Here is a 14,655-nt window from a genome sequence, read left to right as displayed (position 1 = left end):
GTGAGGACTTCCCTGGTGGTCCAGTGGCTAAGACTGCACCCTCCCCCTGCAGGTAGCATGGGTTTAATCCCTGGTCAGGGAACTAAGACCTGCATGCTACAGGAGCCCAGCCAAAAAAAAAAAAAGTGGTTAATATTTCCCTTGTAATTCTACAGTTTATTGTTTTTAGTCAGGTAAATAGGAGACAGGAACATTCACATCAGATTTTCCAGAAGCTGTGTATCATGTCTTGGGTTTCCTGTCACTATAACATGTAATAAAGAATTCAGTAGCTAACTTGTTGTTATTCTGATTTAAATTGTTTCCATTTTATTGTTTCAATTCAGTACATTTAAGGAGTCATATTTATAATTTATTGCATGTTTTTATTATAGGAGCAATTTACAGCAATGAGGGATTTGTATATGAAGAATGGCCAAGGGTTTGCACTAGTATATTCTATTACCGCTCAGTCCACGTTTAATGACTTACAAGACCTGAGGGAACAGATTTTACGAGTTAAGGACACAGAAGATGTAAGTATTTCTCTCTCTCTATGGTGTATTGCCATCTCTCTGTGGCCAAATATAAAGTATCCATTTTCTGTATCAGTAGGGACTTGGAGGGCATCTACCTTGTGCCTAAAAGAGGCCTGGTAACCAAAAATAATTTTAAGCTTTCTAAATTTACGTGCAGATAATATACTGAGAGGGCGTCCCAGGTGGCTCAGTGGTAAAGAATCCACTTGCCAAGCAGGAGACACGGGTTCAGTCCCTGGGTCAGGAAGAGCCCCTGGAGAAGGAAATGGCAAACCACTCCACTTGCCTAGAAAATTGCATGGATAGAGGAGCCTGGCAGGCAACAGTCCATGGAGTTGCAAGAGTCAGACACGACTTAGCAACTAAACAACAACAGATATGCCAATGAGATGGTTAGCAATGAAATGAAAGGACATGAAATGAAGGACACGTATGTAAAGTTCCTCTTTTTCCGCTGCACTTATGACCCACCATGTGCTACATGGGTCACAAGTGTAGTGAAAAAAGAAGAGTCAAAGAATACTTGGTAGCAGAAGGGGGAGGGGGACTCAGATTTTGCTTGGAAAGGTGGCAGTTAGTTAATGTCAAAAACTGTGTTCAGAGAACATTATCAAGAACCATAAGGCTATGTTCCCATTTCTAAAATTCTCTCGGTACAGTTTTTACTTAGTTATTTCCTTTGAATTATGTAATTAACTCAGTTTTTATAATTATTTTTGTTTTAGATTTTTTTAATGTTAATTTTTTATTGTGGTAAAATATACTGTTTTAGAATAATTATTTGATGTATAACGTGCCTTTTTGCAAAGATGAAATCTATATTTTACATGTTTGTCTCTGTTTTGAATTACAAAGTTCCTTTTCAAAAGTTGTGTAAGTTAGGGTATAAAATTTCATCTGGACCTTCCTTTCTGTTTCTGTGTGTTCTCACTCATTATTAATGGGAACACAGGCACCTGCTCAGCACCATGACTTTGGGTGATATTGTAGGCAGGAGGGGTTTGCACCATATGACTCATGACCAGCCATAACCTAATGAATAGTTCTCTTTCTTCCCATGACTAATTCATCCAAGAGAGTTCTTTTTTCATAGGCAATTACATGCAAATCACTGAACTCTGATAATGTTAATCTCTTTATCCCATGTAATAAACTAGAGATCAAATCATAGATGAAGACATAGCTGCTCAGTGGCTTTATTTTTAGTCTTACTGTTCCTTCATGTCTCACCTAAGCTAGTTTTCAGATCTAGAAGTAAAACTTATTACTGTGTTGGTTGTGCTGTGTTTTTGACGTTTGTTGGTCCTGTGAGTTGAGGCACTTAACACACACCCAGACCATTAAGTATGTTCTTCTCTGTATTGCAGGCGTTTCCTTGTCCTTCATATTTTTTTACTTGGAATTCAGCCATTAGCATGAGTCCACATAATAATTTTGGGATTATATTCTTAAAATGATTTTAGCAGATCAATGTGGTAGAATCTTGTCCATTTTTTTCTGTCTCTTCCCCTTTCATCTTCTCCCCAGCACACATACATACACCTTTTTTAAAGCACTTGGTGAAGCTTATGGGCTTCCCTGGCTCAGATGGTGAAGAATCTGCCTGCATTGTGGAAGACCTGGGTTCAATCCCTAGGTTGGGAAGATCCCCTAGAGAAGGGAATGGCTCCCACTCCAGTATTCTGGCCTGGAAAATTCCATGGGCAGAGGAGCCTGGCAGGCTACATCATGGGGTCACAAAGAGTCTGACATGCCTGAGTGACTTTCACTTTCACTTTTCTTTGGTGAAACTAATAATCCTAACACATTTTAGTTGGTGGAGGGTAGTTACTTGCTTATAAGAAGCTGAGTAACAAGTATGTTAGTTGCTTATTATATGTCTTTTCCTTTCCACAGGTTCCAATGATTTTGGTTGGCAATAAATGTGACCTGGAAGACGAGCGAGTAGTTGGCAAAGAACAGGGTCAGAATTTAGCAAGACAGTGGTGTAACTGTGCCTTTTTAGAATCTTCTGCAAAGTCAAAGATCAACGTTAATGAGGTAACCAACAGCTGTGAGGCAGCACAAATAAGTGCCTTTTGAGTTTCCCTTCTTTCAAGCGAACAGTCAAAAACAACTTTTTAAAAAGAAAAAGCAGTGTTCTTTTAAGCAGTCTTCATCAGTTTATGGAAAACACTAAGTAATTCCTAGAAACTGTATTCCTTCTCTGTATAAAATCACTTTGATGGCTATAATGAGAACACGTATACTTACCTTGTCAGCAAAGGGGAAGTTTAAGTTAAAGAAAGTGTATTTTAAAGTCCTTCTAAGCCTCTAAATGACACACCAGAAAGTGGTGTGTGAAAATTGGCATATCACCCTTGTCTTACAGCAATTAGCTATGCAGATGTGTGTAAACAGGTTGTAAAATTCAGTAGAAAAATACAGAAATCAAGGTAGTTTCTATAATGAACTTATGTTGTACAGAAAGACGTCGTGTAATTTGAGTTGTGCTTCCCTTTGGTGTATGACTCAAAAGGAAGAATCTGTGTGAGTGGATGGATACAGAGCTATAATTCACTCTGTCTTTTAGGCCTGTTAGAGCAGGTGTACAAGGCTTTTTCTGTCCATGACTTAAGCATTCCGCTATCCTGAGAACACAGCTGGGGACAGGAATGCTTAACAAGTGAGCTTGTCTGCCTGAGTGTAAAGGGCCAATGGTTTACTGGATCCCAAAAGATGAGTGCAGTTCCCAACTGCCACCACCACTTCCAAGCAAAATATTAAGAGGCTCCCTTGCTTTTGTTAATTTTAACATCAGGCTTTAAAACAAACAAAAAAATGAAATAGACTTCTTTCCTTTCCTAGTAGAGCAAATGTTCTCATTTGCCAGTGTGCTTGCCATTTATCTTTAGGACTTCCCTGGTGGCTCAGATGGTAAAAGCGTCTGCCTACAAGGTGGGAGACCCGGGTTTGATCCCTGGGTCGGGAAGATACCCTGGAGAAGGAAATGGCAACCCACTCCAGTACTCTTGCCTGGAAAATCCCATGGACGGAGGAGCCTGGTAGGCTACAGTCCATGGGGGTCACGAAGAGTTGGCCATGACTGAGCCACTTCACTTTCACTTTCTTTTGCCATTTATAGGATCACAGGCAGTCACTAAGAATTCAGCACACCACATAGATGAAAGTTAAGACTGGGTTGGGTTGTCAGAGTCTTCTGTGTGTTTTTGCTTGCCATTCCTCTCCGGCCTTTGGTCCTTTCGGTCTCTTTTTCTTTTATGGTTATAGACAATGACCAAATTATTTTAAACATGTGGTGTGAAAAAAATTTAAGCTTGATACACATCCTCTGTTTTACAAAAATAAAGAATGTCAAAGCTTGCTTCATAGGTAAAACCAGCTTAAATAAATACATAAAAATAAGAAATTCACAGATTTTATTTATTCACTGAGTATTCATCATGTCCCTGTGTGCCTGGCTCTGTGTTAGGCACCAGTAACACTCATCTGGACAGACACTGGTCATGCCCTAAAGAAGTTTACATACCAGTCGGCAAAAAGTTCTGCTGTGATCTTCAACAACACTTACTTCGAATTCACTGCCAAGTAATGAAAGGAAGTGTGAAATGTTTCCTGTTTCAGCTTTCCCTGTTGTAGAATTATGATTTCATAGATGTTATCTTGTAAAACATGGCTAATCATAATTTTAATTTTTGGTTTAGTCTTACTCTTTGAGAATTATCTCAAAGAGACAACTTTGAGATAATATACATTCAGATTGATAGATGAGCTTGGCTGAGGAAGTAGTAGTGCCAGGTCACCATCTGCAGCATGATTGGATCTAGTTCCTGCATCCTTGTGGTCACCCTCACTGGTACCCACCCACAGACTTCATAGGGCCCAGCTAGAGCTGAGCTGGGCCAGGGTCCAGGGACCAGAGGGGACAGGAGGCATTTCTTACCTTTCAAGCATTACCTGTTTGTGGGAACTTACGTGCTGTTAGGCCTCCCTCTGGGATGGCCTCCCTCCCTTGGAGGCCTGCTGCATTGGAAACCAGTAGCCTCATTGAAGTCGACTGTTGACATAAATGTTTTTAAAACAAAAATAGAAAAATGATACAACAAAATGAAATACATTAGGTGTTTAAGGCTCTTTATTCTTTTGGAAAACATACAAACGTCATGCTAAAAATTCTTGACAGTATAATAACTTGTTTCTTTTAATATTTCTGTCTTGATAGCCTGATAATCCAACTATAGAGTTTCATGGGTAGTTAATAGTTTCTCAGACAGCTAATATTTTGGAAATACATATGTGATTTCTGAGTCCCTGAAGATAGAGGGATCCTACTTTAACACAATTCAGCTCTTGGTCTCAAGTTTGGGGACATTCTGCTTAACTAAATTGCCCTCTTTAATTCTCTACTGTCTATATCGTAGAATATATAATTTTTTAAAACTTGTTCACATCATTTTATGAACAAGTTGTGTTCTGAAAGTAGTATATAGCTGTATCAGAATCACATCAGTCTTAATCAGGACTTAATTGTTCTTTGCTGATGCTAGAATAATCATTGGAATCAAGACATCCCAATTGAGGAATGACAGAGGGATTAAGAAATTATTCTGTGTTCCCTTTAGATTTTTCTGTAGTTCAGAAAGATGAGGAAGAATCTAGGCTGAGGACTTTCAGCATATCTAACCAAATAACCATAGTTTGAACTTGCCCTCATCACTGAACCAGTTGCTACTGTGAGGTAGGCACCATTTGCCAAAGAAATCCTTGAGGATAATACAACAAAACCAGTTATCTGTTTGTTTAGTATCAGAAACCCAGACTGGCTAGCATGAAGAAATGTGCTGTTTTGATCAATTTACTATTTTAGTTTATCCTTTTGTTATTTTTCACTTTATAGCTTATGTATTAAAGCAGAGGAACTAATGAGATTTTGTTTGTGGCTAGATGGGAAACAGTGGAAACAGTGTCAGACTTTATTTTTCTGGGCTTCAAAATCACTACAGATGGTGACTGCAGCCATGAAATTAAAAGATGCTTACTCCTTGGAAGGAAAGTTATGACCAACCTAGATAGCATAATCAAAAGCAGAGACATTACTTTGCCAACAAAGGTCCGTCTAGTCAAGGCTATGGTTTTTCCAGTGGTCATGTATGGATGTGAGAGTTGGACTGTGAAGAAGCTGAGCACCGGAGAATTGATGCTTTTGAACTGTGGTGTTGGAGAAGACTCTTGAGAGTCCCTTGGACGGCAAGGAGATCCAACCAGTCCATTCTGAAGGAGATCAGCCCTGGGATTTCTTTGGAAGGAATGATGCTAAAGCTGAAACTCCGGTACTTTGGCCACCTCATGCGAAGAGTTGACTCATTGGAAAAGACTCTGATGCTGGGAGGAATTGGGGGCAGGAGGAGAAGGGGACGACAGAGGATAAGATGGCTAGATGGCATAACGGACTCAATGGACGTGAGTCTGAGTGAACTCCGGGAGTTGGTGATGGACAGGGAGGCCTGGCGTGCTGCGATTCATGGGGTCACAAAGAGTCGGACACAACTGAGCGACTGATCTTATCTGATCTGATCTGATGCATATTAAGCATAATAATAAGTATGGGCTTCCCTTGTGGCTCAGCTGATAAAGAATCTGCCTGTGATGCAGGAGACCTGGCTTCTATCCCTGGGTTGGGCAGATCCCCTGAAGAAGGGAAAGGCTACCCACTCCAGTATTCTGGTCTGGAGAATTCCATGGGCTGTATAGTCCATGGGGTCTCAAAAGAATGGGACATGACTGAGCGACTTTCACTATGCATATTAAGTTCTTGGAGGGTTTTGGAGTTGTGTGAAACAGAAACTACCATTTTGTTAATAAACTCTTATGTTTTCAGCTTTCTTAGAAATAAGATAATAGAATTAAATGGTTTGAAGAAAATGGAACTGAGTAGGATGGACCAGAAGGAAAAGAATATAAATGAAGCACTTTTATAGCTTTGAATAAATTGGTAGTGGTACCCCCTTAACAAATAATTTAGGCTTGTGATCTTGGGACCATTAATTATTTTTTAATTTATAGTATAGTTGCTGAGTATGGGCTTCTTTGGTGGTTCAGACAGTAAGATATCTGCCTGCAATGTAGGAGACATGAAGGGAATGGCAGTCCACTCCAGTATTCTTGCCTGGAGAATTCCATGGACAGAGGAGCCTGGTGGACTACAGTCCATGAGGTTGCAAAGAGTTGGACACGACTGAACAACTAACACTTCAATTTTCACCTAGTTGCTGTACAATATTGGGCTTCCCAGATGGAGGAGTACTAAAGAATCTACCTGCCAATGCAGGGGGCACAAGAATGTGGGTTCAACCTCTGGGTCAGGAAGATCCCTGGAATAGGAAATGGCAACCCAATCCAGTATTCTTGCCTAGAAAATCCCATGGAGAGAGAAGCCTTGTGAGCTGGTCCATGGAATCACAGAGAGTCAGACATGATAGCAACTGAGCATGCTCGCTGTACAATATTATGTTTTATAGGTGCATGGTGTAGTGATTCATAATTTTTAAAGGTTATACTCCATTATAGTTATAAAATATTGGCTATATTCTCTGTATTATATAATAAATCCTTATAGCTTATTTTATACCTGATAGTTTGTGTCTCTTAATCCCCTACCCTTATATGGCCTCTCCCGGCTTCTTTATTCATGGGTAACAACTAGTTTGTTCTCTGCATCTGAGTCTGCTGTTTTTTTTTTTGTTGTTGTTCTATTCACTAGCTGTATTTTTTAAATTCCTCATGTAAGTGATATTACACAATATTTGTCTTCTCTGTCTGACTTACTTCATTTAGCCTAATGCCCTCTAAGTCCAATACATATTGTTGTAAATGGCAAAATTTAATTATTTTTTATTATGATTAGTGGGCTTCCCTGGTGGCTCAGAAGGTAAAAGAATCTGCCTGCAGTGTGGGAGACCTGGGTTTGATCCCTGGGTTGGGAAGATCCTCTGGAGGAGGGCATGGCAACCCACTCCAGTATTGTTGCCTGGAGAATCCCCATGGACAGAGGAGCCTGGCAGGCTGCAGTCTATGGGGTCACAAAGAGTCAGTCAGAAACGATTGAGCAACTAAGCCCATGATGAGTAGTATTCCATTGTGTATGTACACTACATCTTCTTTATCCATTCATCTGTTGGTAGACTCTTCCATATCTTGCACTTGTAAATAATGCTGGTATGAACATGGGTGGGCATGTACCTTTTCAAATCAGTGTTTTTCATTTTGGATATGTGCCCAGGAGTGGAATTGCTGGGTCATATGATAATTCTGTTTTTAGTTTTTTATGAAACCTCTATACTGTTTTCCAGAGTGGCTGCACCAATTTACATTCCCACCAACAATATGTGAGAGTTCCCTTTTCTTTACATCCTCACCAACATTTGTTATTTGTATTCCTTTTGATGCTTGCCATTCTGAGAGATGTGAGGTGGTATCTTGTTGCCATTTTAGTTTGCATTTCCCTGTGATTAGCAATGTTGTGCATCTTTTTTATGTGCCTGTTGGCCATCTGCATTTCCTCTTTGGAAAAATATACACTTGGCAGAATGTTACTAATTGGTGAACATGGGTGAAGAAAATACTTAAGTTCTTGGTACTAATCTTGCACCTTTTCTATAAGTTTGAAATTTTTAAAAAATAAAGCAAGTATAATTAGGTTTTTGAAGCATAGAAGATTCCGTGAAGAATGTGATTTCTCTTATTTCTTCACTACTAATTCTTTTTATTAACTTGTTATTGAGTATCTAAGAACAAATGTATTTCTTCATTGTAAATAGATAAGTCCTGCCTTACCCTGACTGAAAATCAGCTGGAGTGTCTGAGACCTGCTGATAAGCGACAAAATACAGACCCAAGAGCAGAAAAATATTTAACAGAATCAAGATTGTTTTATGGAAAAACGTCTCAAATATTGTTTGAATAAGTACTACTTTTTTCTTATTTTTATTTAGATATTTTATGACCTGGTCAGACAGATAAATAGAAAAACACCAGTGGAAAAGAAGAAGCCTAAAAAGAAATCGTGTCTGCTGCTTTAGACCCACAGTAAGCAGCAGCTCTGAGCCAGGTAAGGTGCTAAAAGCAGAACAAACGCCTTTCTCAGCCTCTTAGGTTGGCTTTCCGCAATGTTAACCACTTCCCACTTCACCTATTGGGGTATTTCCAGGCTTCTGTAATTTGTAAATGTAAATGTGTTATATAACTTGTAGATATGTTCATCTGTTGGAAAATTTGTCTTTTTCTCAGTGAGGGTCTAGGCTCTCTGAGGGAGGGCAGGAATCATATCTGTTTTGCTCCAAAGCATCCCCAGTACCTAGTATAGAATGGGTATTCAAAAAATAGTGGTTGAATAGATAGAAAGCCTTCCAAGGTCACACCCAAATTCATACTGAATTGAAATGGAACAGTGGTTCATCTGGGAAAAAGTGAGTTTTGCCTCTCTTTGAATTAAGCAGAAACAAAAGCATGTAATGTGCTATTTTATGTCTGGCTTGTTTCACTCAAAAATGTTTCTAAGACTAATCCTTGTTGCACATAGCAGTAGTTTATTTCTGTTGTATGACTACACTAGCAATATGTTTATGTATTCTGCTACTGATGGACATTTGAGTTCTTCTCAGGAACAAGTATGATTCCTGTGCACTTTCTTGTACAAGTCTTTATGCACATATACGTATATGCATATGCATTTCTATATGTAGGAATTGAATGACCAGACAGTACGCTGTATATGTGGTTAGCTTTAGTGGACACTGTTAAATCTTTCAAAGAAGTTGTACCAGTTTACACACATACTAGCAGTTTACGAATTCCACATCCTTTCAAAATTTAGTATTGCCAGTTTTTGGAACTTGAGCAGTTCTGCTGGGTGTGGTGGTATGTCAGTATAGTTTTAGTAGTCATTTCCTCTCAGGTATGGGTTGACTTCTTTCAAATGTTTCTTCTGTAGGTCTCTAAGTAGTAGTTGATTTTAAGTAGCACTTAAGTTTTCATTAAGTGAACCCATTGGAGAGAAATTAGTGGCAGCATTGAAGCTGCCTATCAAGTGAGAAACCAGGCTGTGTGGGGCCATTTGTTTGTTTTTCTTTAATTATATACTTAAATCCCCTGAACAGTTTCTGCTTATGTTCTTCAACTTAAACATTCAGTTCAGTTCAGTCGCTCAGTCGTATCTGACTCTTTGCAACCCCATGGACTGTAGCATGGCAGGCCTCCCTGTCTATCACCAACTCCTGGAGTTTACTCAAACTCATGTCCATACCATGAAAGAATAGTTTCATGAAGTGGGTTTATGATGTAATTTGATGCTAATTATGGGACTGTTACTAAACTTGGTCCATTTAAAGGAAAGTCAGTTGCTCCCCACTTGAGAGTTCGTTGTGCTAACTCTTGTAAGTCCCTTGGGTCCATTTAGTAGATTACCTCTTCCAGAGTACCAAATTAACTAATATGTGCTTCCTTAGAAATATGAATAAATTTCTCTTAGGGGAAACAACTGAGTAATTATGCCCCCTTTTGAAATAAAGTAGAGGGAAAGCAGAAAAGTTCATAGGTTGCCTCTGGTAGTCAGACTTTGGAAAAACAGCTTCTGGCCACATGGTTGCTTTAGGCTTTTAGTGAAATCTTGAGTCAGTAGCTATGAATCATCAGCTCTCTGAAGAGGATTATTGATAAAATTGCTGCTATTTGCGTTTCTTTAGGGAAGGGTCCAAAGGTAAAAAGAAAAGAGAACTCCAAACTCCAATTCCTGTTCTGAAATGTATTTAACTCTTTTATAATTAGTTGACTGGCTCATTTTTATCATTATCTGAGCTGACTCTCACTGAATTTCCAGTTCTCTGAAAATGTCCTTTTAGCTTATGTTTAAAGGAAGAGGTGCCATCTTCTGGCCTATTGTGAATATTCATTCATACACACACTACAGTGTATTACTATGAGTTTTACCTTAGAGGAAAGAAATCTTGACTTAAATCTAGAAATAAGACTTTCATCCTGGTTGCATAAATTCTTAGACTCTGATAGGTAATTCAGCCTTCAATATATTTAATGTTACCCAGGACCTCTGTGCCTATTTGATAATACCAAATAGTAGGTCACTTAGTAATCAGAATACTTTGCAGAGCTATAGGCTTGAAGTGCCATGTTGATCTCATTTAAAAGGTACTGAGATACAGAATAAATTTAAACAGCAACTCTTAAGTGTTTTTAGAAAGAGTATGTGAACCTTAGGGGCAACTTATCTAGCCTTAGCCATTAGGCAAAATCATATTGAAACATGTTAGTCTCTTTCTAATATGTCCTACTTTTGAAAATGGAGGAAAGAAATTCATCTTCAGGAAATTACTCCTTTAACCTAATTTTTTCTGCTGAATAGTAATCCTTACTTTGAATTTTCTGCCCTTGAAAACAGGCATCAGCTATTTCTGTATTATCTCTTTTTGACCTAGCCTGAATTGGAAGAGGTAACCCTAATATGGAGTTCCCTGGTACTTCAGATGGTAAAGAATCTGCCTGCAATGCAGGATACCCAGGTTCAATCCTTGGGTTGGGAATATCCCCTGGAGAAGGGAATGGCTAAACACTCCATACCCACTCCAGTATTCTTGCCTAGAGAATTCCATGGACAGAGGAACCTGACGGGCTACTGTCCATGGGGTCTCAAAGAGATGGACATGACTGAACGGCTAACACTTAGTAATACTTACAACCCTAATATAATAACCATAAAATGGTTGAATTAAAGAATTTTCCATGGAAAGTTGATGCAGCCATGAGTTGTTTTCTTAGTAGAAAAGGAACTTTTAAAAATAAGGTGATAATGGGGTAGAAACCATCACTGTTTTCCTCTGTGCAGACAGGACTGCTAGATACATTGTGAAACACTAAATACAATAGAACTGTTTTTAAAAACATTTTTAAAGAGAGTTTACAATAACCTTGTTGCTATATCTGTTTAATATATTTAGTTATCTAATGATCAGCTAAAAACATTTCTTTCTATAATATTAGATACCTATTTACTATCATGTTCTGACATTAAGATATTAAACATACATATAAATATATATATATATGTATATATATATCTGTATCTATTCGATGTTCTAGATTACAGGAATGAAGAACTGTTGCCTAATTGGAAAGTGCCAGCATTCCAGACTTCAAAAAATAAATCTGAAGAGGCTTCTCCTGTTTTATATATTATGTGAAGAATTTAGATCTTATATTGGTTTGCACAAGTTCCCTGGAGAAAAGAATTGCTCTGTGTATATCTCTTGGAAAATAAGACAATAGTATTTCTCCTTTGCAATAGCAGTTATAACAGATGTGAAAATAAATATACTTGACTCTAATATGATTATACAAAAGAGCATGGATGCATTTCAAATGTTAGATATTGCTACTATAATCAAATGATTTCATATTGACCTTTTTATCATGTTTCCTCCCTGTCAAGCACTAAAAGTTGAACCATTATACTTTATCTGTAATGGTATAGATTATGAAAAAATTTCCCCTCAAACTCATTGCAGCAGATAACTTTTTTGAGTCATTGACTTCATTTTATATTTAAAAAATTATGAAATATCATTCTGTCATTATATTCTAATTAAAATTGTTTGTGCATAATGCTTTGGAAAAATGGGTCTTTTATAGGGAAAAAACTGGGATACTGATTTCTATGGCTTTCAAAGCTGAAATCTATAATAGACTAAACCCACTCTAATATCGCTTCTTGTGTTTTACTGTCAGATTAAATTACAGCTTTTATGGATGATTAAATTTTAGTACATTTTCATTTGGTTTGTGTGTTTTTGTTATTGTTTATAGATTTAAGGCCTTTATTTTATAATGACCACATTGTTTTAAATGCAGCAGTAGCTTCTTTCTGACTGGTACCTGCAGAGCACTTGGCTTTAAACCCCTAAGTAAGTGGTGATTTCTCTATGAGCAGACCTCGCACTTTCTGTTCTATAATATTTATTCCTATTATACAGTGAAATACATCATACTACATACAATAGTTTTGTATATTCTCTCTTGATCTTAAAGATTGTATCTTATTGAATAAAATATCCCACTGTGTATTATTTTTATATGTAAAAAGATAAGTTTAACACTGTATCAGGGTTTAACTTTTACTACTTCCAGTCTTCCCCAGCTTGTAATTTCATCAAGGAAATCCTTTTGTCATTGTTAATTTGTTGAGTATAAGTCCACCATGAAATGTTATGTAAAATTTTTCAGATTTGCTTCATAGTATTGTAGATTGAAGTATCTAAGAGAAGTGGGTGAAAGTGAAAAAGCATATAAAGGATGTGTCAGTTGCTTTTTCTTCAGCTGTGTAAGAAGCAGTATAGTGGCGGTCATATGGAAAAGGTTGCTAAGTTAAAATTTTTAGCTGGCTATATAGTGGTGCTTTTCTTTTCCTTCCCAGTTTTTTTCCATTTTTTGCAGAAGTTGGGGCTTAAGTAGATCATGGACCTAGAGTGATATGACTTATGTATGCCATGAAGTAAAGCCAAACAGCTCATTAGCCACTTAAGTACTGGAGAAGGAAAGAAGCTTGGGAAACCCTGTGCCTTGTTACTGAATATCAAGGAGACCAGTCCTAGAAAGTCTAAATCATTGCTCAGGGATCTAGACGCTGTCTCATTGCAACTGGGTGTGAAGTAGTGTTCACGCCTTGCTGAGACTTTCCAGGAGTGTGGTCAGCCCCATCAGTTACTAAATTGACATTTAAAGATCAGATTTCAAATGTAAGTTCTGACCAACCTGAGAAAATGTTAAAATATTGTAAAAAATTTTTTGGAAATTGTATTCTTTTAAGTTTCTAATAAACTTAGTTACCTAATACTTACCTTCTGCTGATCCAGTTATACATATGTCTGGGACTGAGGGGCCAAAATCTCCTAAATGCAATAAATTTGAAAAATAAGCGAAGCGTTAGGGCCGGTCTGTCCAGGTCAGTGTGGCATATTTTAAGGTCCTCTAAAGTCATTCTGCTTTAAAACACACCTCTCCAGCATTCCTTTGGACTTAAAATCATAGACAAATATCTCATAAGCGAGCAAACATTTCTAGATATTACCTGTTACACAGATTGTGTAGTTATTTGCCAGATTAAGTAGGGATTATTTTAAATAAGAATAACTCCCAAGTTCCAGTCTGCTTAAGGAGTAGCGTGAACTCCATGTCCTCTGTTTTAGAACATGACAGGTACTGGATTTGTTACATCTTATACAGTCCACTTGGGATAAAGGTAGAATTGTGAAGAAAAATGCCCTTCTGGCACACAGTAGTGTGCAAAGCAGGACCAGCTAAAATCAGAGGTATGCATCGCTATCCAAAAGAAATCTGCCATTGCTGAGCAAGAGGGAAAGGTATCCTGTCAGAAAGTGAGAGAGGTGTGCTTTTATAATGTCTCTATGTGGAGTTCTTAGTCTTGGTTCCGTAAGGGAGGGTACCTGAAAATAGTGGTGTATTTTTATAGCATAAAATTTAAAAGTCCTCAAGGATATTATATGAATCTCATATGGTAAATATTCAAGAACTGATAGCATATTAGTATTTATGGCTATTTAAAGTATAATAACTTTGGTTATATGAGTAATATTATGATTTAAAGGAGGCTTGATGTCATAGTTGATTGTTTGCTCTTTCCCACTTTGAATACAAACAACTTGAATGGCTTAGTAGTGCCCCCAAAACTTAATAAATATGTAATCTATAATTTTACCCTCCACCAGGGGGAGCTTCAGTATCAGTTAACGCTTCTGCCAGCATTGAATTAAAAGTATATATTAAAGCCATCTATTCTATAAACACTGCGTGCCTCACCAAGAGGCAATAAAATGCCTTCCCTCATGAGTTTTTAATTGGGCAGAGAAGATATAAGAAATTCATCTGAGATATGAATACAAATTCACTAGTGTGGCCACAGGGTAAATTCTCTTAGAAATGTTTCGAGATGGATAGTGGTGTTACTCTCTTCCCCTACAACTTTGAACTGATCTCTGGCACCTTAATTTGCCATCATAACTGGTGCCTTTTACTCCTTGGTGAAACAGTATGCTTCTTAGAAGTTAGAATATAC

General features: G+C 37.7%; 1 protein-coding gene across 3 annotated transcripts in view; it reads left to right on the top strand.

The window, feature by feature from the left end:
* RAP1A (RAP1A, member of RAS oncogene family) overlaps positions 1 to 13,419 on the top strand; it is an 83,471-nt gene extending 70,052 nt beyond the window's left edge. For all 3 annotated transcript variants that reach the window (XM_055584750.1, XM_055584749.1, XM_055584751.1), the window contains 4 exons: positions 375 to 515; positions 2,415 to 2,558; positions 8,510 to 8,625; positions 11,667 to 13,419. In XM_055584750.1, the coding sequence (XP_055440725.1) occupies positions 375 to 515; positions 2,415 to 2,558; positions 8,510 to 8,596 (372 nt within the window). In that variant the 3' untranslated portion in view covers positions 8,597 to 8,625; positions 11,667 to 13,419. The remainder of the gene's footprint in view (positions 1 to 374; positions 516 to 2,414; positions 2,559 to 8,509; positions 8,626 to 11,666) is intronic.
* The last annotated feature ends 1,236 nt before the right edge of the window (positions 13,420 to 14,655 follow it).

Source organism: Bubalus kerabau, chromosome 6 (genome assembly GCF_029407905.1).
Source record: "Bubalus kerabau isolate K-KA32 ecotype Philippines breed swamp buffalo chromosome 6, PCC_UOA_SB_1v2, whole genome shotgun sequence".
Taxonomy (NCBI): Eukaryota; Metazoa; Chordata; class Mammalia; order Artiodactyla; family Bovidae; genus Bubalus; species Bubalus kerabau.
The sequence above is the reverse complement of the archived record's forward strand: the minus strand, read 5'-3'. Positions and strand labels throughout refer to the sequence as shown.